The sequence below is a fragment of the Colias eurytheme genome, chromosome 30 (assembly GCF_061535395.1).
Source record: "Colias eurytheme isolate Ceu_HAF_F1 chromosome 30, ilColEury1 Martin Lab GWU primary, whole genome shotgun sequence".
In the NCBI taxonomy this organism is placed as follows: domain Eukaryota; kingdom Metazoa; phylum Arthropoda; class Insecta; order Lepidoptera; family Pieridae; genus Colias; species Colias eurytheme.
The window spans coordinates 4,361,222-4,387,884 of record NC_143009.1 but is presented as its reverse complement, the minus strand read 5'-3'; the positions used below and the strand labels follow the sequence as shown (position 1 = coordinate 4,387,884).

Below are 26,663 nucleotides of genomic sequence, written 5' to 3'. Positions count from 1 at the left end.
CTTTTTATGTGTTTCTCCAATAAATCGTAATATATTTGGACATTTTCTGAAAGTTTAATATGTGTGTCTTTTAGGTTGTCTCTCAGGCGGTTTTTGTATAATTCTATTTCGTTTTCTGTTTTAGGACTTTTAATAATGTTTTTGAAGTTTCTCCTGCTTTTCGTTTTTAGACACATGGTAATTGTTGCCCTTAATAATCTGTGGTCAGAAGAGAAGCTGACTTGATTGAGAACATCGATATTGCTGATCGTATGGGGTTGGTTGGTCATAATAAAATCGATTTCATTTTTAACTTTTTGATTAGGTGCCATCCATGTCCATTTTCTCTTTGCTTTTTTCTTGAAGAATGTGTTCATGATGAATAGTTGGTGTTCAATGGCATAATCTATTAGTTGTTGTCCCCTTTTATTACGTTGCCCATAGCCATATCTTCCCATGCACAGACTTTCTTCTGGCTTAGGATGACCGATTTTTGCGTTAAAGTCTCCCATTACTATGAGATTCTCTCCAGCAAGAAGGTGTGCTTTCTCCATGTCGTTGTAGAATGTTTGGACTTCTTCCTCCTTGGATGTCTCCGTAGGAGCATATGCCTGAATTATAGATATTGTAAACTGTTCTAACTTTAGCTGTAACAAAGCTACTCTTTCGGAGATTCCAGTGAAATTGTGTATATTTCCTTTATATTTTTTATTAAGCAGAAATCCAACGCCATGAAGGCCTTTCGTTTCGCCAATGTAACATAAAATATAATCTTGATACTCTTCTATATTACAACCAAGTCTTTTCACTTCAGATAGTCCTAGTATATCAAAATCTATATTTTCAAGTGCGTAAATTAGTTGGAGATATCTCTCGGTGGATGAAAGGGATCTTACATTGTATGTTCCAATTTTTATAGTGTTTTTACTGTTTGTCTTCGTTTCTGTATTGTAATCATTGTGTTTAGTTAGAAAATTTTTCAGTGGAGGGTAGTGGTCTGATTCCCCTCGAGGACCAATCGGCTTGGGGAATATTTCTTTATTTATTTTGTTGCGTTTAAGTTTGGCTGTTGTCTCGTTCCGGTGGCTGATGTGTGTATGTCATTGTCTTTGATCATTAGATTTGTTTATGGAGGAGAGAGAGCTGCTTCTACCCCTCATCAAATCAAAGGCGTTTGCTCTGCAGTTTTTAGAGGGTGCATGTTGTTTCCGTGGTTGCTGCGAAGTTTCAGGTGTTATTGATAAGTCTCGTTTACGTTTCTCGTTATTTAGTGGTCTTTCTTTTATAACTAATTTGTCGTAGTCTAGCACCGCAAAATTCCCCTTCTTTCTTTCTTCTAGCATTTTCTCTCTTAATTCTTTTCTTTTAATTTGAACTTCCTTAGGGTAATCTTCAGAGACATAGGCGTTTTTAAATTTCTTCTTATTTTTTAATATTTCTCCTTTTTTCCAACTGTTAAGGAGTGATATAAGTACTGGTCTGGCCCTACCGTTGCTGTTTATTTTTTTACCAATTCGACGTATTTCATTAATGTCTTTAATATCCAAAGAAATCTTTAAATCAGTGGTAATTTTTTTTGTTGTCGCTTGCAAAAGTTCCATAGTAGATTCTTCAGATTCTTCTAGTCCATATAAAATTAAATTGTTATGTCTTCGGTTTTTTCCTAATATAGTAATTTTTTCCTTCAGTTCTTTGTTTTCTAACTTTAAATCTTCGACTTCGCGTGATAGTGGGGCTAACTTTTCATCCATTCTCGAAATTATGTCTTCAGTCTGTTTAGTCATTTCTATCTTCATGCGTTCAAAGAATGTCTCCATATTATCCATATTAGGTTTTTATATTTTTGGGTTGGCAACACTAATTTGAAGTTGGCAACACTTGTTTAGAGTTGGCAACACTGGTTTGGAGATGGCAAAGTTAGCTCTAATTGTCTATGTTCACAATTTGATTTGACATTTCTTAATTGACAGAATTCCTAACCTTTGTTGTTGATGAAGTTGGCGAAATATTTTATAATTATGCACTTCACAGGTCCACTATAATTTCTTTTCGCGCGCTGATCGATGATAACAATCTTGAGATTACTTGTTAATTAATTTACGTGGAAAAGATCGTAAGTATTCTTTGTTTAATTAAGAGCAACAGTGACAGGTGTTTACTGGTTGACGTTCACACCGGAACCTAATTATTATTATACATAGTTTTAATTAATCAAACTAAAGTTTAACAATAACCGTAGAGATATACTTCAAAAAATCATAATAAAAAAGTAAAAACAATATTATAACGCATAATTTTTTATCTACTTTCGTCACAGTAACGGTAATTACTATAAATTACTAATTACGCATAAATACAGGAATTATATCCGTGACTAATTCAAAATTATTCAACAAATGTTATATTAAAAAAAATGTTGTGTGGTTTTATGAAACCACGGTAAAAGTGAAACTGTTCGAACGGTTCCGAACACTGCTTTGTGTAGCGCATGTCGCGTGTCGGTCGACTGCCGAGTAGGTATACCTACTCGGCAGCCGCGATACACGCGACATGCGCTACACATACCAAAAAGTTTGAGACGATGTAATAAAAGTTTCACTTTAAAAATGTTATATTAAAATAAAAACAAGTAATTGTTAATAAAATAATAAACAGTAGGGTACAACAATTTAGTGAAAACTTTAATTATAATTCACTATTCAGTAATATATTACCTAAGTAGTTATATTATTATCGTAACTTAATACTTATTAAAAAAAAAAAACTTTAACAACGCACTGGCAACGTAAAAAAAGCCAATACTACGAAAAAAAGTTAATTTGGCGGCCTTTTGGCGGCAAATAGCCTCAATTTTTTTTTAATTTTGATATAGCGAGTGTCAGTTGTCACCAAGAAGCTTATATCTAATACACTGGAGATTGCACTATGACCATTAACTTGTAACAAGAAAATATGACGTTGAATGACGCCTGTATGTTTTTTTATCCCTTTCAATTTTGTGGGTCATTTGTAACAGCAGGATGGCGGTCTTAGTACGCAATGACAAAAAGAAAAATGATGGTCAGAACGCTGGTACCGGTCCATACCTTAAGATACTGTAACATAAAATATTACAGTATCTTAAGATAAAATATTATAGTATCTTCACCGTGTGTGACGCGCTTAAAGTAAAACAAAAATATGTACGTATTTAAACTGTATTTAACGAAACATCTCATGCGTCAAGCGGTTTACACTACTAAGTGGGACAAAGAAATAATAACTCTATATTATGCGGAAATTTTTATTGGCGGGAAATCTCAAAATATGTGTTGTTCGTATGTGCTTATTATAATTAGGTATGTGAATCATATTTATTTATGAGCAAACAAAAGAGTCGTTTTTCCATACAAAGGTAGTCCCCTGTTTCCTCCCTGGATTGTGCCACTAGAGCAATATATTTTTTACTATTAATCTATGGTAACTTTAGCCATGTTCCTACGTTTTCTTTTTTGTCATTAAAAAAGATATGAATCTTTCAAAACGTACGAAATAGGACAGATTTTCCGTTATGTTCCGTCTTCCATAAAACTAATTTTTAAACATTATATAAAAAAAGCAAAACTTAGGAACATAGCCTATACTTTTCTCTACTAATTTATGAAAAAAAGTAATTAAATCGGTTCAGTATTGGAGGAGGAAATAGGGGACTACGGAACGTCGAATTCGCGTAATTTTCCTATGTATTTTCGGCCCGAGCTGCAGTAGTCCCTGTCGCGCTCTACGGTGGAGGCTTGAGGCATAGCGCGACAGCAATAGATAATAGGAAAACCTAATTTTGAATTCTCACTCGTTTGTTGGCTCTTAAGTCTTAGCATATCAGAATGTGGTGTCCCCGTACCGCTCGGCTACACATAGTTACCATACACATTACACATACTAGCAAAATTCAGATCGAGATGCTTAAATTTTCGACTCCCAGAATGTATGTATAATATCAAAGAGTTCTAGCATGCCTACGCATTATGCACTACATCTTATATATAAAAATGAATCGCAAAATGTGTTGGTAAGCGCATAACTCGAGAATAGCTGAACCGATTTCGATAATTCTTTTTTTATTATATTCCTTGAAGTACGAGGATGTTTCTTATGTAGAGAAAACGTAAACATGTACCACGGGCGAAGCCGGGGCGGACCGCTAGTGTAATAATATAATTGAACATGCTAACTACATAACCAAAGATAACTACGACAAATACTACCTACTACATAACAATTATCGTCTTGCCAGCTCTTCTCTGTAGAAACTGCTTTCCGAACCGATGGTAAATAATTTCCATGTATACTTATACAAAAGGAGTAAAAAAGTTCTTGAATTTTAATTTGAATGATAGTACGATAAGAGTTAAGACGTAACAAATACATGAATTAAAATTCATGAAGTAATCATGTAGTTAATCAAAATTGTTTATACTAAAAGGGTCATTTAAAATAGGTTTAAAACACTATCGTGGCGAAGTCGTGTTAAATTACAAATAATTTAAATATAAATTAAAAAGATATTGAAATTGTGAATGAAAATACGTAAAAAAGGGTTAAACAGGCTATCAGGAATATTATCAGAGGTGAAAACCAGTTCTTAATCTAATACAAAAAAAATGGTTTATCCATTATTTTTTAAACAATTAATTCAACGTCTTGTAAAAGATATCAAATTAGTTACAGCTCAACCTAATCAAACCTGTTTAAATAACAAATAATAAATTGTGTACACAACCTACAAGTAACAACACTAATAATTATCTACTTATGAAATAAATTTTGAAATAGTTCAGTAGTTTTTCGTGTTATTATATTATACAGGGTGCCTCACTATCGGTGTACTAAGCGCGAAGGGACTTGTAGTTTTGCATGCACTGATAACGTAAAAAATACTTAAACAATAAAATTACGTCAAAAATTTTTTGTTAAATTTTTCCTGAAAATCCATGTTTTCTTCTCTAACTTCGCGCAGCCGGCATATACCGCTTCTCTAATATGAGTATTTTGTCTATGAAAACATAATCTTAAACGATAGCTCACGTGCTGGTAGCAAAGTTGGGCGGGTTGTTGCTTGTTATGGGTGTAGGTACACATTTTAAGAAATCATCTATTTTAAAAAAAATGCGTCTGGAATTTTATATTAAGTTTATATTTGCATACCAACGGTGGGACACCCTATAATATCCCTAGCTGCGCTCCGCGGTTTCACCCGCGTGCCTCCGCTCCTCTGGATGATATAATATAGCCTATAGCCTTCCTCGATGAATGGGCTATCTAAACACCGAAAGAATTTTTCAAATCGGACCAGTAGTCCCTGGGATGAGCGCGTTTAACCAACCAAACATACTCTTGAACTTTATAATACTTGTATAGTAAGTATAGATTATTATAAGTAGATACTAATCGAAAAGCTCGGTTTCACTCGCTTTTAAATAAAAAGTTTCACAAAGTTTCATCTACTGGGAAAGCCAACGATGTTTCTGTTTGGAATTCCCTGCCATTAAATCAGCTCAGACTATCTCAAGTTTCAAATGATTTGCGTCAATACTTTCTCTTGCTTATACGTTGGTATAGTAAATCTATAATTATATACTATTACTAGTTGTGCTCCGCGGTTTTATCCGCACTACTTCGCTCCTGTTGGTCTTAGCGAGATGATATAATATAGCCTTCCTCGATAAATCGGCTATCTAACACTGAAAGAATTTATCAAATCGGACCAGTAGTTCCTGAGATTAGCGCGTTCAAACAAACAAACTCTTCAGCTTTATAATATTAGTATAGATTAGTTTTTACTATCTATATCTATAACATAAAAACTACTTCAAGTAAAGCAGAAGAGGTTTAATTGAAGGAACAAATAGTTGAAATTGTTTTTTTTTTGTGTTTGATAGTCGATATAATATATCATAAAACACCACGATTAGACTAAGGGCCGATTTTTCAATGCTTGGATAAAACTTATCCGTCCAATAAAGTATTATATACATGATAATATTAAAAAGTCACGTAAGCTGTCAAATACGGGCAATTAGAATACGTTTTTTAAATGGTAGTTTCTTACATTATTCGACGAATAAGTTTTAACCAAGGATTAAAGGAAAAATCAGCCCTAAAAGGTAAAGAATCGTAAAGTAGAGCAGTAACGAAAAATATTGCAAAAGCGGGAAAATATTCTTTATAAGAGTAGACAAAGTTGCGTGTGTTAACTAGTTAGTATTTTATATGTACTAGCTTTGTCTAAAACCTAATAAATTATATACTCAAACCTTCCTCTTGAATCACTTTATCTATTAAAAAAAACCGCATCAAAATCCGTTGCGTAGTTTCAAAGATTTAAGCATACAAAGGGACATAGGGACAGCGAAAGCGACATGTAGTGATAGTGTATACACGTAGTAGGTATATTATTATTAGTCTGTGCTATTACAGACGCTCAATCTAGTTCTTAAAATATTTTAAAAAATGGTCAAATAGTTCGGGACTCTATGAGGTACGTAAATAAATAAATATCTCTCTGTGTTTAATGAGCTTTTATTATATTTTTAAGATAACCTTAAACTTGAACGTATTCAGGGCCAGTGACGCAACAAATGTAGGTATAATGTAATAATCTTGGTAATAATATTGTTTATATATGTACTAGCTTTCCACCCGCGGCTTCTCCCGCGCAGTCAAAGAAAAACCCGCATAGTTCCCGTTCCCGGGGGATTTCCAGGATAAAACCTATCCTATGTCCTGGGGTAAACGTAGCCTATGTCCTTTCTCGGGTATCAAAATATCTCTATACCAAATTTCATGAAAATTGGTTCAGTAGTTTAGGCGTGATTGAGTAACAGACAGACAGACAGAGTAACTTTCACATTTATAATATTAGTATGTAATAATGTTGGTAATAATATTGTTTATATGTATACAAATGTATGTTTAATATTGTATTTATTTAAACACCTGAAAACAGACATTTTTATGTTTGTAAGTCAATAATTTGCCATTATAATATATGCCTACCTACTATGTTTTATGTAATTATTATATAACTACTAGCGGTCCGCCCCGGCTTCGCCCGTGGTACCTACATGTTTAAACTATCCTATATCTCAAGTTGGATCGAACTGCACATTTTATTATAATCGGTTACTTGGTTTAGGAGTCCATTGAGGACAAACATTGTGACACGAGATTTATATATGTATACTAGCGGTCCGCCCCGGCTTCGCACGTGGTACATATGAAAAAAAGATGTTGGCCGATTCTCAGACTTACCCGATATGCACAGAAAATTTCATGAGAATCGGTCCACCCGTTTCGGAGGAGTATGCAGACTAACATTGTGACACGAGAATTTTATATATAAGATGTATTAAGATTAAGATAACTGATACGAAACACTTTTGCTAACGCAACAGTGAAATCGCATCGAAATATAAAAAGCCGTTTTGCATGTCATAAATATATTAGGTATATTTTAACCGATCTCAAAGTTCCCCGGTTCCCAGAAAATCTTACCAGTTCATACCTTAGGGTTACCATGACGTCATTTATTTAGGAATATTTAAAATTATTAATGCAAATATTTTTACACCTTAAAAAAACTTATGATACTATGTATCTCTCCATAATACACGGGTACCACCAGAAGGAAGATACCCGGTCCTTTGGAAGGCTTACGTGGGGACACAGGTCCAACACACAGAGGCCCTTTAGAGAATTTAATGTGTTGTGGGACACCAGCCGCAAATACATATATATTATATTGTAAAATATAGTACATATATTAATTTACGATATTACCTAATAATAAAAAAATGCGAGATTTATACAAAAATAATTTTAGGACAAATTTTAATTTTCACTCTATCCTTTCATTTAAAATCGATACTGTAGTTAGCTATGAAAGCCAACATACATATAATAAACTGGTGGTCCGCCCCGGCTTCGCCCGTGGTACATATTTCGTAATAAAAGGTAGCCTATGTTCTTTCTCAGGGTCTAAAGATTATCTGTACCAAATTTCATCAAAATCGGTCCAGTAGTTTATGCGTGAAAACCATACATACATACATATTACATTATACATACAAACTTTTCCTCTTTATAATATTAGTATAGATACACGCTTTTACATAGGTTCACTATTATAATTCGTATAAATTACTTATAGCATACCAGACAGATATATAGACTTTTACATAATTCATTATTACCATTCGCTTAAATATATAGACTATCCGAATAACATTTGAGCATTTTTATGTAAAAGTGATAATATTAAACATTCAAATTAAATATCAAAAAACCCGTATTATATAATTGAGTATCTAGTTTATAAACATGCTAAAAAATTATAATAGAAAATGTCCAATTGCCTAATTTTATCCAGAAAAGATCGAACGTTTTTAACCGACTTAAACAAAATGGTTCTTAATTCGTCTGTATTTAATATTTATAAGTTTGTTAATCTCATAAATTTCGCATAGACGATTCTGATGATTCTTTTTTATTGTAAAGCTGGTTTTTTCCGTCTGGTGATATACGTATTTTGGGCTCCGAAGGTTTTATTTTAGTTAATATGTGATTCGTAAAAACTTACGAATTAATTATACAAACAAGTAAAATACTTTTAAATATTCATTAATTAATGTTTTAACATGCGTTACCCCAATAAGATAAATCGAACATTTGTTTATAGAAACAATATATGAATAAATTATATCACTAAAAAAGTACTCAATGAAACGGAAACATGGTCACATGACTTTCTTTATTTGCAAAAAAACCGGTAAAATATAGACACACTTTTGAACCGGTTTTCAAGATATGTTATTGACCGTTGCATTGACGTCATAACTGCAAGCTTCGAAGAATCGTGATTAACCAACTTTGAAAAATGCGGTTAATGTTTCAGTGTTATGCCTAGTATACATAACTACATAATACGTATAATATAATTATAGGTAGGCTCTTCACTACATATTACTTAAGTAGTATGTATAAAACAAAGTCGCTTTCCGCATCTTTCCGCCTGTGTGTCTGTATGCTTAGATCTTTAAAATTGCGTAACAGATTTGAATGTTTTTTTTTAATAGATAGAATGGTTCTCGAGAAAAGATTTAGAACTATTAGTATAAAATTTATTAGGTTTTAGTCAAAGCAGGTGAAGCAGTGGGCGGAAAGCTAGTATATCATAAAGCTTGTATTAAAATTTGATTTAAGTGTCGTTGAAAAATACAAAAAAAATGCACAACAGATTTCGATGGGGTTTTTTAATTGGTTTTCGAGGAAGGTATAACATTTATTAGGTTAGACAAAGCGGGTGAAACCGCGTGCAAAGAGCTATTATGTCATAAAGCTTGTAAGTGTCGTTGAAAAATTTTAAATACTAAATGAATTGATTGAATAAATGCATAAAATTATGAGCAAATTATTATTTTACGATATAATAATATAGAAACTAGCTCTAATAAATTTAAATAAATACAGCTTTCTGCTCAAGATATAACTTATATTTTACTAGCTGCTCCACGCGGTTTCACCCCCGTGGCTCCACTCCTGTTGCCCGTAGCGTGATAAAATATAGCCTATAACCTTCGTCGATAAATGTGCTCTCCAATCTCTATCACTGAAAGAACTTTTTCAAATCGGACCAGTAGTTCCCGAGATTAGTGCGTTCAAACAAACAAACAAACAAACTCTTCAGCTTTATAATATTAGTATAGATGTATGTCCTACAACTGACATTTATTATATTTTTAACGTTTTAGCAAATATTGGAACATATCAAAATTCGAGCATTTAACTCGTCTGCTCTTCGTCTGCTTATCTTCTTATACATAAAAATGAATCGCAAAATGTGTTGGTAAGCGCATAACTCGAGAACGGCTGAACCGATTTCGATAATTCTTTTTTTATTATATTCCTTGAAGTACGAGGATGGTTCTTATGTAGAGAAAACGTAAACATGTACCACGGGCGAAGCCGGGGCGGACCGCTAGTAGTATAATATTATAATCTATGGCTATGTAAAACCACGGATAGTATTAGGTATATTATGTAATAGCATGGACCAATATATGTACTTGATATTTATTATATTGGTCCATGCCCATGGTAATAGTAAAATGTAAAAAAAGATAATTACAATATTGCCAACTCTTGATTCTATCTTCTTAATACATATATATAAATCTCGTGTCACAATGTTTGTCCTCACTCCTCAATGGACTCTTAAACCACTTAACCGATTATAATAAAATTCGCACACCATATGCAGTTCGAACCAACTTGAGAGATACGATCTGTGGATACGATAGTTTAAACAAACATGTAGGTACCACGGGCGAAGCCGGGGCGGACCGCTAGTAAAGTATAAAAAATAATAATTATTCTTGAAGAATTACCAATAAGTAAATATTGTATGTGTAAAAAAGTGAAGTCGCTTGTCCCCGTAGTGGGGTAAGGGGCAGATGTAAAAATGCATCTTCACTGATCGATTTTCTTTATGGACAAGTAGGTGATCAGCCTTCTGTGTCCTGCCAGACCGAGACATTTTTTAAGCTCTTGTATAGCTTCTATCGCGGGCCTTGAGCGCGGGGACCGAATCCAGAAATTCCGTAACGAAAAAACCTCACGCTCGCCACTCCGACCTGCACGGAGGTGTGGCTTGAAGGCATGCTATGTAATAGCTTTACCGCGGCAGTCCCCGAGTGTCACACGTTTTTTTTTTCTTCGTCTCCAGCGGGAATCGAACCCAGGACCCCTCGGTGTTACGCTCATGCGTCTACCTCTGTACCACTACCAAGGAGGCGGTCAAATATGTATATGAGTATTGTAATAAAACACGTCGAATGGAAAATATATACCTACTCATAAATAGGTAATTTTCAACAAAATTGTACAAATGGCTTTATTGTAAAAAATGTAATTGTTTTTATAATACTTTATATATTTTTTTTCAAATGAAATATTGTAATTAATAATTATAATAAAACATCATTATTAATAATTATTTTTATTGTTCTGTTGAAACCACGTTGACACCGATTATTTTATTCAAAACTAGCTGTGCTCCGCGGTTTCACCCGCATTGCTCCGCTCCTGTTGGTCTAAGCGTAAATCGTAACTATAGCCTTCCTCGATAAATGGGCTATCTAACACCGAAAGAATTTTTGAAGTGAAAACTTCTTTAGCGGCGTTGGGTATAAAATCTTAAACTCGCGTCAGGACTCAGGACACGTGGCCTGATCGAAGAACAGAGAGAGTAAGACCACAGAGGATGTTTTTTTTTTTTTAGCCCTTATATTCCATGCGTAAGACGGATACCATTCCAAAATATCAAACATGCTGAACGTTAATAATCAACTTTTCACTTCTGCCGGCACTCCCGTAGTGCGGGTTGTCTTTTTTCAAATCGGACAAGTAGTTCCCGAGATTCAAACAAACAAACAAACTCTTCAGCTTTATAATATTCACAGACATATATTAATATATGTCTGTGATAATATTAGTATAGATTAATATTTTTTGAAGCATAACTATCATGATTTACCAAGTAGCTAGGTATAATAGGTATATTATGTTTACTTATTTTACTTGTTCACCTATTTAAAATCGTCATGATAGCACATCAAATAATTACTTTACTAAAATACAATCAAACCTGTATGAAAAACGTAGTTAAAAGATTTTTGACCACATGACGTATTTGAGATTCTACAACCGGTCGCGGTCAAAGGCCATAATTATAACAAATACCAATATGATTGGTACAAAAAATTATAATTTCCTGTTACTGACCAGTGACCAGTTTAAACGTGACGTAAGACGTTTAGTGCGAATTTGACAGGTTAAAAATAAACGAACTCAAAATTAAAATCAAACATTTATTTAACTCTCATTGATGTATTCAATCTGTGTGTGTCGAGCACACGTGTCAGAAGTAAAACTTCTTTGGTAAGATTCAAAGATACCAAAATCATCGCCTTACTCCATGAGGTAACGGCATTGCCATGAAATTTTACTCTCAACCCGCCTAAAGAAATTTCACTTCAAAAATAACGAAACTCAAAATGAAACTCGAATGTTTATTTAACTCTCATTGATTTTTTCATTCATACTTGGTTGTAGTATATAGCCCTTTTATTAGCTAAAATACATTATACATATCGATTTATAAAAATCATAGAATTAGTTCTTGTTACTATGTACTACAAATTATTATTTATAATAGCTTAATAAACAATGATATTATAATATTATACAAATCCATGCAAACAAATCCAACTAACCAAACAATAACACATTCATCCATTCTTGAGTCATATATGGTCAGACGTTTTTTAGGGTTCCGTACCGAAACGGTAAAACGGGTTACGGGACCCTATTACTGAGACTTCGTTGTCTGTGTCTCCAGGCTGTATCTCATAAACCGTGATAGCTAGAAAGCTGAAATTTTCACAAATGATGTATTTCCCTTGCCGCTATAACAACAAACAAGTGCAGTGTATGATACATAAAGACATTTTAAGTTTGAAAAATCAGATGTTTTGCGCGAAGTGACAGTAGTACCCACCTTAACAATTCGCTTATGAGGCGTGCAATACTAAAAATTAAAAATATTGTATATTAAGGGGGGTACCATACCCATAGTACGGAACTCTTCGTACGAGAGTCCGACTCGCACTTGGCCGGTTTTATTTTTAATCACTAGATTTTTCCAGTATTCTCACTGCGTAGTATAAGTAATAAAATCTGATTCTAGCCAATTATCGCCAATTAAACTGTTTATGGGTATATATCATGTAATCATGTGTGGTTTATGGAAACTATTCATCATGCTTACAGTTTAACCAATTATTTTAAAAGAGGTTATTGTACACGTGTAAGCTATAAAAGCTTATTTTACAAGGATAATATTGCTACTTTTTCAAAGATAATAATAAGATATGTACTAGCTAACTAGCTGCGCTCCGCGGTTTCACCCGCGTGACTACGCTCCTGTTGGTCTTAACGTGATGATTAAAGCGTATATAGCCTTCCTCGATAAATGGGCTATCTAACACCGAAATAATTTTTCAAATTGGACCAGTAGTACCTGAGATTAGCGCGTTCAAACAAAAAAAATCCTCAGCTTTATAATATTAAGTATAAAAACTTAACAGGGAAATTCCAAATCTTTTTTTAATATATATTATGCTGTTAAATAAATAATTGTTTAAATTGTTCAAATCTAATTTTGCAGTGGCGGTACGCAACCCTCCCCGAGAAGCTGGCTACTCTCCTCGCGGCTATCTCCGGCTTCATATGTTCTAGTGGAATGGTAGCTGCTGTATTGATATATGGTGAATTAACAGCACTATTCGTGCAGAGGAATAATGCGAAAGATCCGCCGTCTAGTAGAATGATCTTGACGATTTTTGGAGGAGCTAATAAGTTGTGAGTATTTGTGTTGAAAGATAGTAATAATAGTCTTTGATTGTGAGTTTTTACCGGCCGAATTGGTACTCATTTTTTTGTTGTAAGCTTGTGAACTAGGCAAGTCATTAAATTGCACATTTTTTGAAGTGAAACTTCTTTATCGGGGTTGGAAAAAAATTTAGTGTAACATTTTTTCGTTACGCGTGACATTTTTCCGTTACGCGCCATCTTTTTCTTATCCCTACCACGCGTGATTCGACGTATTTCTGTTAAGTTGCATATAGTAAATTATTTTTTGAAAAATAAGGTCATAAAGAAGTTTCACTTCTTACTTGTGTACACTAGTACACGTACACATTTTTTTTTTCTGAATACACAAATGACAAATCTCATAAATACATTTAGAAATAAATATTCATATTATGTTTACTACAATGTTTATATCTACCTATTTTTCTAGTAGTAGAGAACAAACGCAAATGCAAATCATGTGCACTATATTTTTTCCATCAATGAAATATTCTTATTTACACAATGATTCGTGTTTTCTACTCTATTCTATTCTATAATCCTTCTAGATACGACAGCAACAGAACACTCCACATGGACGCATTGGTCGATGACTCTGTCTCTTTCGCACTCGCGAGTGTTGCCATCATGGCGGCTCAATTGTTGTTCGCGGCGACAGCTGTCAGTTTGGCTAATTGGGCTGCTGTGAGAATGGTTAGTATTTTGAAAATAGGGGGTATAACATGGCTATAAGCTCAGCATGAAAAAATAAAACATTCTTTTCTAGTTTACCTAAAAACGATTTGTATTTGAAAATGATCCGCCTACCTGGTAATAAAGTCAAAACTAAAAAATAACATTAATTTTGTATTCGATAATTTTGTATCATAATATTTAGGTTATTATTTACTATAGCTTCGAAAAGTTTGAACAAATTAGAGCTGGCAAGAATCTCTGCAGTTTCTTATATTATGTATAGCTATCTGCCTCCTAACTTCTATTGAATAATTTGTCATATAGGTAAACCAGAATCTGATGGCAATTAGGGAAATCAAAATTTTGAGTGTGCAACCCTAGGGAAAATGGACTGAACGATCTTGATACTGCTTATTTTTTATTTTGTCCTCAATATCATTACTCACATTACATAAGTGGACAATACTGTACTTAATAATGAGTAATAATGAGTAATAATGAGTATAATATACAATTATACAAATTACTTTTATACAGGTAATTACATAATATTATTTACACATACCTATATTTGTATATTCATTACCAGTATGCCATGTGAAAATATCGATATAATGATAATGTAGATCAAAACTGCTTATAATTTTTTATAAAATAAAATAAAAATAAAATAAAATTATGTTTATTTTCGTAAGTATTAACAGACACACATTATAAAATTGACTTGGACAGCTTGGACTTGACGAATAGCCGTATTGGAAACTCCTGTAATAAGTTTTCATAAAATTATATTCTAATCAACAAACAATATTATAATTACCTACATATAATATTTTTTAATTTATAGTATCAAAACGGGTAAGTCCAATTTACCAATAAAATCTTCAAAATTGCAATTGTCATGTGTTTGACCCTTCTTCATCGAATGTTTTTCTATACGCATTATAAACAACACCTCTTGCTTGTGATCGCAGCGGCTTTTTCGACATTTTCGAAGATTTTTTAGACAAAATCCTAAAAATTATTCATCAACTGCAAAAAAGACAAATAATTTGACATCCAATTTGATAGTTGTCAAATAAGTTGCCACATAAAAATCTTTTATTTCTTAAATATAAATATGCCATCAGATTCTGGTAGACCTATAGTAAACTTTTTTCGAAATTGTTCTTCAGAAATAGAAGAAAAAGTTGATTAAATAAAGTTTTGTATTGCTGTTATTGAATTTATTCATCATTTTTTTATTATAAACTAGCTTCCGCCCGCGACTCCGTCGGCGCGGAAATATTAAGATTTATTTTTTTCTACGTATTTTTCTAGGATAAAAAGTATCCTATTTTATGCCCAGGATAATAAGGTATAATTATACCAAGTTTCATCGAAATCGAACTATTAGTTTTCACGTGATGCCTGAACATACAGACAGACAGACAAAACTTTTTTTAATCACATATGTAGGTTTGGTATCGATCCAGTAACACCCCTTGCTATATTTTTTTTTCAATATTTTCAATGTACAGAATTGACCCTTCTACAGATTTATTATATGTATAGATTTAGTTTATCTGTCAGTTAAACCACAGATAATGTATGAATATTTACATCAAGAACTGTCAAATAGGCTATCAAGGACATTATCAGCAAGCGATTTATTATATTTATCTTCCAGATAACAAGAATACGATGGCGACTGTTACGCTCAGTGTTAAGTCAGGAAACAGCTTTCTTTGACACAAACACGTCAATGAATTTTGCTACAACTATTACTGAGTAAGTAAACTGAATCTATTTTATCTGTTTCAAATTTTATACCCCCTTTATAACTCAAACATTTATTGAAGTGAAACTTCTTGAGAGTAAAATTTCAAGGCAACGTCATGGAAGGCGACGATTTGGAATCTTTGAATCTTGTCAAAGAAGTTTTACTTCTGACACTTGTGCTCGGCACACACGCTTTTTTATTCAATTTAATTTCTGGAAGCACTTTTGAATCGGCTTAACATAGTTTTACCATTTACCACCGATTTGGAAAGCAGTATCTATGGAGAAGAACCGGCAAGAACGTTGTTACTCTTTTAAAATTATACCGTTGAAAATGTGATATGTATTTCTATTTCAATGTAGTATAGTATTTTACAGCTCTGGCAACTATAAAAAGATGTTTAATTATTGTCAAATAAATTATATTCATTCTTAATTGTATCTCTTTGTACTGCGTAGTATATCTTTTGTACCGCTTTCTACTAATCGGTACAAACCTACCTAATTGTAATTACAGTAATAATGCGCATAGAAATCTTCGTCACTGTTCGGCAACTGTCATATTCCCGGAGCTTCCGAAGACGATATGTATATAGAGTGGTTAAATGCATTTTCTTCATGCATAATTTAGTAAAATTATGTGTTTTGTGCTAAAAGAGATTAATATTGATTTGTAAGTAACGATTTTATTTCGATAATATCTTATGTAAATAGCGAGGATAAACCCGTGATTGCAAATATATCTTTGTTGGATTGATATAATTTATTTATTTATTTTTCATTTCAGAACAAAAGACACGTATACATAATAACATAGTAACTCTGCCAAACTGTAAAACAGTTTGTTGGCAGATGTACTCCATTTTACAAATGTACTTCCATTTTACTTATAAATATATGAAATTTACACTACACTTTAAATTAATTTAACACTTTGATATTCTAATTGGAAAATTTTGTAGTACTTTTAAAGTGTATAGAAGAATGGTGTAATGGAAAAAAATACGGTTAAAATAACACAAGGTTTATATTGTATAAAATATGGTTTTCAAACACAGGTTTATATATTGTAGAAATCTAATCATTAAAATCTCAGTTCAAAAGTATTTACAGTACTGATCATTCCACAATATTATGAAAATTACAAAAAAATTAAAATAAAACAATCAGAATAAGGGATTTTCTTTATTTCTGACATTGTAGATACATCGGAACTTCCATTATGCTCTTCTTCATTTTCAATTTCCCTACTGCTATCACCTGTGTAAATAATCATTTCATCGAAAAATTCACCTTTAAAAACAAAACCAAGAAAGGTATGTAATAGCAGCTCTATATAATTCAACTCAGAGAGAACACGTGCAGTCACCACCAATATACAGGGTGTAATCGTTAAGTGTGCACAGGTGATTATTCCGTAACTATTACAGATATCAAAAAACTTTAAACTGATATCGAAAGTACTTAACCTAATGAGTAAAATGGCCATAATAAATTTTTAAAAATAATACGAGAAATATCTAAAAAATTAACTTTAAACCCTCCCATACATTTAGTATGAGATATGAATATCCCATGTACATGGGTTGATCCAAAAGTAATGATAATCAATATTAAACAAGGTCATTACAGTTAAAATAATTATGTATTTCTCTAGATAGTCTTCTAACTAGATAATATACTTCGATATTTTTTTTCATTAACTTAGAAAAAAAAAACTTTAACTTCATCTACAAAAACCCCTCAAAATCGGCCATCACTTCGCTGTCGTCTTAAAATTTCTTGTATCGACGGTGTTTCTTGTGCCGAGGTAAGAGATAGAATTAATTAGGAGCTAGATCTTACAAACAGGGTGGGTGTTTAAGCATTTTCAATGCCGATTTTTGATTGGCAGCCATCGCAACTGACGCTTTGTGATCTGGTGCGTTGTCTTGGTGAACCAACATTCAAGACCGAAGTTTGCCATGTCTCTTTTTCTTACTAACCTACCCGCAATCTTTTAATTTGGTCTGTGTAGTAAGAGCCCTGTGTAGTAGTGGCTACCTTCTTAAAATATTCCACATTTCTTCAGCGTCCCAAAAAACTACGGCTTTATTTATTTATTTATTGAAACAGAATCAGAATCATTCTTTGTACTTACAGTAATAATAATTTAATCTATCCCACTAATTTTCACTTTGAAAATCTTCACCGTCACTTTGGAAGCTCGCATCCAGGCCATTGATTGTTTCTTGGTTTCAGCATAAACATGGTGAACCCAGGTAACGCCCATGGTCACAAATCGTGACAAAAAATTATCCTGATCTCATTAAAAATTTAGAAATTCACCCTCTAAATGTCGAATCGTTGTTTCTTCTTTTCGTCGGGAAACATTCTGGCTCGCACTGTTCACATTAAAATTAATGTTAATACTTGGAAACGTGGCCTGTAGATATAATTTTTTTGTGATAACTTAGTGATTACATGAGCAAGCATAAAACATTTATTTTATATTTTTATGTGCACAGGAAATACCCAATTATCATTACTTTTGGATCAACCTATACATTTAATATGAAAGATTTTAGCTTTTTTTTTTGTTTTTTTTTGGTTTTCTGCTTTAATTACTTCGCAAATTTGGAGGGAAGTTCATTTAGAAACTGTAAATAGACCTCCTCATTGTATTGCACAATAAGGACGTCACTTCGAAAATCTACTATGAATACAAAATGTATGGGAAATAAATTGTATGGGAGCGTTTAATGTAACATTTTTGGTTATTTCTCGTTTTATTTTTAAAAATTTATTATGGCCATTTTACTCATTAGGTTAAGTACTTTCGATATCAGTTTAAAGTTTTTTGATATCTGCAATAGTTACGGAATAATCGCTTGTGCACACTTAACGATTACACCCTGTATAAAGACGACTGACGGATTTTATACTGACAGGCTAGCGTCACCTTCCGCCCGAATTGTTTTTGATTGTATATGACCGCAAATTGACTTCTATTTCTTTTGAACAGGGTGTAAACTGCAAGTGCATTGTTTAGGGCTCTTACGATTCAATGATTCGGGTGTATACGGAAATACGACATTATGCGAAGATCTGTATGTGCATTATTAATTTTGGATTACTGTAAATACCTATATGCAGCAGTACAAACTTCATAACAAGCATTAAATTTTGAAGTGAAAACTTCTTTAGCGGCGTTGGGTATAAAATCTTAAACTCGCGTCAGGACACGTGGCCTGATCGAAAAAGCGTAAGACGGATGTTTTTTTTTTTTTAAGCCCTTATATTCCATGCGTAGGTAAGACGGATACCATTCCAAAATATCAAACATGCTGAACGTTAATAATCAAGTTTTCACTTCTACCGGCACTCCCGGAGTGCAACCCGTCTTTTTTTTTGGTTATTATGATCAATCAATTAGCAAATCGATATTCTCAACTGTATAAACTGAATTTGTGGTATAAATAGTACAAGCGGCAAATTATTATTATAGTATAGCATTGGAAAAATAGATGTTGAAATGGTAAATTCATAATAATATAAATCGTGAAAATTTATCTATGTTTTTATTTTGACCCCTTTCCCAGGGACACAGAAAAGCTCCGCGCTGGTGTTGGCCAACATGTAGCAATGATAAGTTATCTAGTTGGCAATGTTGTCAACTCGTCAACAGTGGCCATGGTGTATGGTTGGCAGCTAACGTTGGCCGGGTTGGCAGTGGTACCGCTAGCCTTGGTTGTCACCGCTACTGTTGCAAAGGTAGGTTTTAACAGAAAGAAAAAAAATATTATAACGGCATGACACACAGAATAATATACATAAAATTTTGAGTGGAAAGAAAACAGAAAAGATATAATAGCAAACAGAATATAAAACAAACACAATGAAAACATACACGTCAATAAATTTACGTTACGTGCAAGTAGAAGGTAAGAATGAATTTTCTTTGTAGAGCAAGTAGGAGGTAGGAATAAATTTACTTTGTATTGCAAGTAGGAGGTAGGAATAAATTTACTTTGTATTGCAATTAGGAGTTAGGAATAAATTAATTTTTTAGTGCAAGTAGAAGGTAGGAATAAATTGACTTTGCACTGTAGGAAGTAGGAATAATTTGACTTTGTAGTGCACGTAAGAGGTAGGAATAAAATATTGAATGTGTAGTGCAAGTAGGTTAAGCATTTAGTTCCATGTAATATGAAAATCTACGTACCATCTATTCCAGTACCAAACGCGTTGTTCGTCAGAGGAAGTGACGTCATACGGTACAGCTGGTCGAGTGGTTGAACAAGCACTCGCTGCTATACGTACAGTTCGTGCTTATGGTGGGGAGGGGAAGGAGGTTGAGAGGTAAGTTTTGATTTGAAAATAGGTGAGGAATATAGTGAAAAACAGATGATAATAATTTTACTAAATAGGAATAGGTTGATAGTTATGTTTAAACAGTGTGTTTGTTCGTTTGCATTTTCTTTCAACTTGCATCGGAGCGATTTAACGGCAAGATTTTTTTTTGGAAGGCTAGAATTGCATCGGCTACTTTTTACCGCATCGTTTACATGGAAAGATCCTTTTTCCAAGACAATTTTTTGTACCTTGATTTATAACTGGTATTGCACAAGGTATAATATTTATTTCCAGTTACAAACAGTCCCTCACTGGCGCGAGCAAACCCGCATACCATGTTCTGTAATTTTAACTGACAGGCAATGCAACTAATCGACAGTTAAAATTATAACCCAACTAATCTTATAAATGCGAAAGTGCGTTTGCTCTGTTTGTTGTTCTCATATCGCAACGGATGTTAATAATAATATGATTTTTGTGTCTCGAGGGAGTTGGGAGGCTACATTGACATCGACTACTTTTTACCACATGATATACATAATTTCCATGAAAATATCAATTTTTCGACATTATTTTTTGTACCTTGATTTATAGCAGGCATTTCAAATGGTTCAATATGTAATTATAGCTACAAACACTCGCTCATTGGGGCTAGTAAAGCCGCTTACCGTCGCTGTGCGTGGGCAGCCACTGGCTCAGGGCTCGGTTGGCTGCTCACGTACAGCCTCAACGCGGTCGTGTTCGCGTACGGCGCCGCGCTCTGCGTGCGCGACATGGACCTGCCGCCCGAGCGCATGGCGTACCACCCGGGCGTGATGGTGTCGGTGAGTGTAGCTAGCAGTACACTAGCACTGACACTAACACATTGACACTAACACATTGACACTAACAAATTGACACTAACGCACTCGGTTGGCTGCTCACGTACAGCCTCAACGGCCAACGCGGTCGTGTCGAGTGATTTTTTATTTTAAGTGCCCCAGCAAACGTTCCATTACCACTTTTTCGTGTTTTCTCTCAAAAAGAACCTTCCTTGTGCCTTAACAAAAACGTTTAAAATTTAGCCGAATCGGTCGATCCGTTCTCGAGATTTTTGCTTAGCAACACAATTGGCAACTCATTTTTATTCAATTGAATTGTATTATTTTATAACACGACATGAACATTTATTCACACGCATACTTAACTTGAACCCATACACTGACACTTTTCCAAAATCTGGTTTCTAGTCTTTTGAAATCTCTGTTTATAGTAACAAATTCGTTTTGCCAACAAATGGTGTCCCCTTTTGGTGTGAAAGCTTTCTATTTACAATTCCAGTATTTCAAAATTAAATATATGTATGTATAACATGATTTAATTTTGAAATACAAAGAAAGCGAAATACAAAGAAATATGTAATCATCAACATGATAATAATTAATAACATACATCGCAAAAAGGGTACCTAATTCAGTAGGCAGCTACTAACGTACAATAAACACCTAGACTCACAATCATGCTCATAAAATACCTAAACTAAAACAACGCGTCTATTACTGTTTAAATGAACATATACAATAGACTTTTATCATTACTGTCACGTAATAAGGTATTCATTTCAATGAATGTTTTATCTCGTATTTACGACGAACTTCTAACAGGCGATTGTGACTTGTGAGTCTAATTATTTATAGTTCGTTAATATAATTGTGAGTTAAGTTGTTGATAGTGCGTCAATTTAGTGACCATGTATAACATAATATACACCACACCAAACCATTAATCTTATTTCAAACAATATTCTGACCACAAAAACATTCTAGGTACTATTCTGCTGTTTCGCAGCAGCACAAAACATTGCCATGTGCAATCCACACTTGGAAATATTCTCAACAGCAAGAGGTGCAGCTAAATCCCTCTTTAAAATATTGGAGAAAAAGTCGAAAATAAACGCTCTAGAAGACTCTGGAATCAAACCGGAGAAGTTTAAGGGCAATATCGTGTTTGAGAACTTGTATTTCAATTATCCGTCGAGACCGGATGTTAAGGTAATTTTTAAACCATGTTTTCATACAAAAATGATATAGTTTTCATACTTGCTTTGTTTATTTTTTACTACACATGATTTTTTAGGTATTTTTTTCTCGTTTATATTAATATTAATGTTTTTACAAAATTCTAGTTTACAACTTTACAACAGTAATTTGTGACAGGTTCAAAAAGACGAATTTACATAAAAATTTCTTATAACTTTGAAATTATTTCGTAACACACAACCTTAAAAAAATCACAGAAAATTTTTTTATACAAGTCTTTACGATAAGATTTCCTAATTAATATATTCAATTAAATTGTCATACATAATTCATACCAAATTACAAATTTTCCTAAATAATACAAATTATTTTAAAAGCCATTCCTAATTATAAATTTTTCTAAGTAATACAAAATATTATAAAAACCAGGTACTCCGAGGACTAACACTACGCATAAACGCGGGTGAAACAGTAGCTCTTGTAGGCAGTTCTGGCAGTGGCAAATCGACATTATTACAATTATTGCTAAGAGCATATGAACCCGATGATGGGAATGTCACTGTGGATGGAAATAACTTGAAGGAATTGAATTTACACCACTTTAGGACTAGTATTGGTAAGTTTTAGTAGTAATATGTAGAATTTAGGACTAATTTCAATGGTAGGAATATAATTAGTGCCACTTTAGAATTCGTATTTGGTGGTTTTTTTGTAGAAATTTAAAATGTTGGTAGTCGGTTGTTGGATTAGACGTTTTAAATGATAGAAATAGGTATAGGATTTACAACTAAGTGTTAACTATTCAAAAGTATTGCTTAGAAAATGTTTGTATTTTAGGAAAAGGGAATATGAGGAGTATTCTTCTTTTCCTTAGCTTTCTTTTGTGAGTTCTAACTAATTTATATTATTTCATAACATATAAAATAAAATAAAAAATTAAAATAATTTAGAAAATCCATCCTTCGTCTTACCGTTTCGTATTAAATTAATTAATTAATATTAATTAACTCTTATTTCGTCTTACCATGTCATATTATTTAATTAATGATTAGATACTGCGTCTTTCGTCTTAATTTATTCATAAATTATTAAATATATAAATTAATTAACAGGTGTAGTAGGCCAAGAGCCAGTGCTATTCAGTGGCACAATACGTGACAACATCACGCTAGGAGTAGATGGCGCTAGTGAGCAAGATATTATACAAGCGGCTAAAACTGCGCACGCACACACGTTTATAAGCAAACTTATTAATGTAAGTATTTTATTATTTTATAACATTGGATGTTTTCTTTATAAATCAGATTTTTTAAGAATCGAGAAAGGTTTTTTTTATGATTATTAAAGAGGTAAGTTTCGTTTGAGTTACATATTTAAATTTTTATAGTTATGATACTTAAACATTACCATGTGGCCAATATAAATGTCAATGATGAATCACATAAATATAAAAAAAAAAATATTTTATCCGTTACCTGTGATTTCGATAATTATATTTTTGTTGTGTTTGTATTATAGGTAAATAAAGAATTTAATATGTAGAATTTATGGAATTAGCAATGACCAGTAAAACTTAGTTGATTTTTTTTGTTCTTAATGTAGATGTATTACATACAGGGTGTAATCGTTAAGTGTGCACAGGCGATTATTCCGTAACTATTACAGATATCAAAAAACTTTAAACTGATATGGAAAGTACATAGCCTAAATGAGTAAAATGGCCATAATAATTTAAAAAAAAAAAAACGAGAAATATCTTAAAAAAATAACTTTAAATCCTCCCATACATTTAGTATGAGATATGAATATCCCATGTACATTTCATATGAAAGATTTTAGCTTTTACTTTCTTTTTTTTGGTTTTCTGCTTTACTTAATTACTTCGCAAATTTGAAGGGAGATTTATTTGGAAACTATAGATAGAGCTCCTCATTGTATTACACAATGAAGTCATCACTTCGAAAATCTGCTATGAATACAAAATGTATGGGAAATAAATTGTATGGGAGCGTTTAATGTAACCATTTTTGGATATTTCTCGTTTTATTTTTAAAAATTTATTATGGCCATTTTATTCATTAGGTTAAGTTCTTTCAATATCAGTTTAAAGTTTTTCGATATCTGCAAGAGTTACGGAATAATCGCTTGTGCACACTTAACTTAACCATTACACCCTGTATATTTTTTCTATTTTACGATTTTTTTACTTCACCCAAAGTCCGGTGACCTCTACAAACATCAGTAGTTAGTGCAATTTTAATTAAGTATTTAAAAAATATGGTATTAGCAACTAAGTATTAATAAAATAATATTGCAGGGCTACGACACAACAATAGGCGAGGGTGGGGCTCAATTATCTGGCGGACAAAAACAAAGGGTTGCTATAGCTAGAGCTTTATTAAGAAAACCCGCTATTTTATTGTTGGACGAACCGACATCTGCGTTGGACCCAGCTTCGGAGAAACAGGTAAAGTTAGGAGAATTATTTTTTTTTGTAGGTTTTAGCATTAAAATGTTTTTAATTTTTTAAAGAATAGAAAATAAATAGATGAAAATCAAATCGAAACTGCGTTTCACCGTACTCTGAAAAAGATACAATTTTTTTATTTGTTTATAGCAAGGTAACCTGCAAGAAATCGCTTATAAGCGATTTTCACTTTTGCGTAATTTTTGTATTCAGTGTCAGCTAATTTAAACTAAAACTTAGGAATAGGAAAACATGGCGTGTTTATCTAATTCTTACCTATTTGAAAAATTTAATGAACTGTTTCTTACTCTTTATAGTTTAGAATTTAAAAACAAGATGGCGCTGTATGACATCTTATTTTTTTTTAATTCCTTGTTTTAGGTGCAATTAGCCTTAGACGCTGCAAGTAAAGGACGAACCACGCTAGTAGTGTCTCATCGGTAAGCAAAATTTTATTTTTAGTAAAAATATAAAATCTTGTCTTACGTTTTTTAAGTGAAACTTCTTTAGGCGCGTTGGGAGTAAAATTCACGGTCATGGCAATACCGTCACGTCATGGAGTAAAGTGACGATTTTGGTATCTTTGAATCTTGCCAAAGAAGTTTCACTTCTGACACGTGTGCACACACGCTCTTATTTATACCCTATTTGTTCTATTTTTTCACAGACTATCAACAATAGTAAACGCGTCTCGTATAGTATACGTAGACCAAGGTTCGGTTCTCGAGCAGGGCACACATTCTCAACTGTTAGAAAAGAAGGGTGCTTACTGGAAATTAGTACAAAACGACTTGACAAATAGGTAATAACTAATCCTACTTATCTATACTAATATTATAAAGCTGAAGAGTTTGTTTGTTTGTTTGAACGCGCTAATCTCGGGAACTACTAGTGTATTATAAACTAGCTGTGCTTTGCGGTTTTCCCGGCAGTGCTCCGCTCCTGTTTGTCTTAGCGTGATGATATATAGCCTATAGCCTTCCTCTATAAATGGGCTATCTAACACCGAAAGAATTTTTCAAATCGGACCAGATAAACAAACAAACTCTTCAGCTTTAAAATACATATACATATCTATAACATAAAATCATAATGAAAATATTTAAATTTACCGTAGCTTGCCATTTTATTAAAATGATTACCCACATAAATTATAATTTTTCAAATTGACCTATAATTTATACAAAATAGTTTGTTGTAGTCTTGAAGTAAAATGTATAAATATAATCAGAATTCGATTTTATTTAAAATTTGATTTGGTTTTACAGGAGTAAAAAACAGAAAGCTTTCAAATATAATTAAAATTTGATTTGATTTGATTTAATATTTGATTTGATTTATTTTTACAGGAGTATAGTTACAATGCAGGAAGAATCTGCAAACGATGATGTCCCAGTGAAACTCACTCGAGTAAGGCGTAATAGTAGTATGCTGTCACGGAAAGGTAACTCGAAGTTTAACTCAAACTCTAACTCAAAGTTTAACTCAAACTTAAACCATAAGTCAAATTCAATGTTCAACTCAAAAGTTGAACTCAAATTCAAATTTAACACTAACTTAAAGTATAACTCAAACTTGAACTCGAACTCAAACTCAAACTTTAACTCAAATTAAAACTTGATAATTACGATTAACGATACTTGTACTAAAACTATAGAAAAATAAACTGAAATGTTTTAGTGATGCATATATAAATGTATTTCTGTTGAATTTTTAAGCCATATACTTAACTTTACAATTTATCTTACAAACTACTAATTTTAATATTTTAACAAACTCTTATTAAACGTAGGAAATTACGAAAAAAAATAATGATTTTTATTTATAAATTACCTATAATTTTTTTTTTAATATTAACACGACGCGATTCATAGGTTATTTATTACTTTTACTAGGAATTCCTAGCGTATGTAAATGTAAAGTGTATCGTAAATTAATAATTATTATTTTCTATATTT

At 32.6% G+C, this 26,663-nt stretch overlaps 1 protein-coding gene across 1 annotated transcript in view; it reads left to right on the top strand.

Moving 5' to 3' along the window:
* Positions 1-26,663, top strand: part of LOC149895801 (multidrug resistance protein homolog 49-like) — a 49,637-nt gene that overhangs the window by 11,996 nt on the left and 10,978 nt on the right. The window contains exons 2-14 of the mRNA XM_090118603.1: positions 13,244-13,437; positions 13,998-14,142; positions 15,794-15,894; positions 19,467-19,638; positions 20,102-20,226; positions 20,849-21,044; positions 22,026-22,250; positions 22,668-22,854; positions 23,351-23,493; positions 24,556-24,705; positions 25,087-25,145; positions 25,373-25,507; positions 26,055-26,149. Of these exons, the coding sequence (XP_089974729.1) occupies positions 13,244-13,437; positions 13,998-14,142; positions 15,794-15,894; positions 19,467-19,638; positions 20,102-20,226; positions 20,849-21,044; positions 22,026-22,250; positions 22,668-22,854; positions 23,351-23,493; positions 24,556-24,705; positions 25,087-25,145; positions 25,373-25,507; positions 26,055-26,149 (1,927 nt within the window). The remainder of the gene's footprint in view (positions 1-13,243; positions 13,438-13,997; positions 14,143-15,793; positions 15,895-19,466; positions 19,639-20,101; positions 20,227-20,848; positions 21,045-22,025; positions 22,251-22,667; positions 22,855-23,350; positions 23,494-24,555; positions 24,706-25,086; positions 25,146-25,372; positions 25,508-26,054; positions 26,150-26,663) is intronic.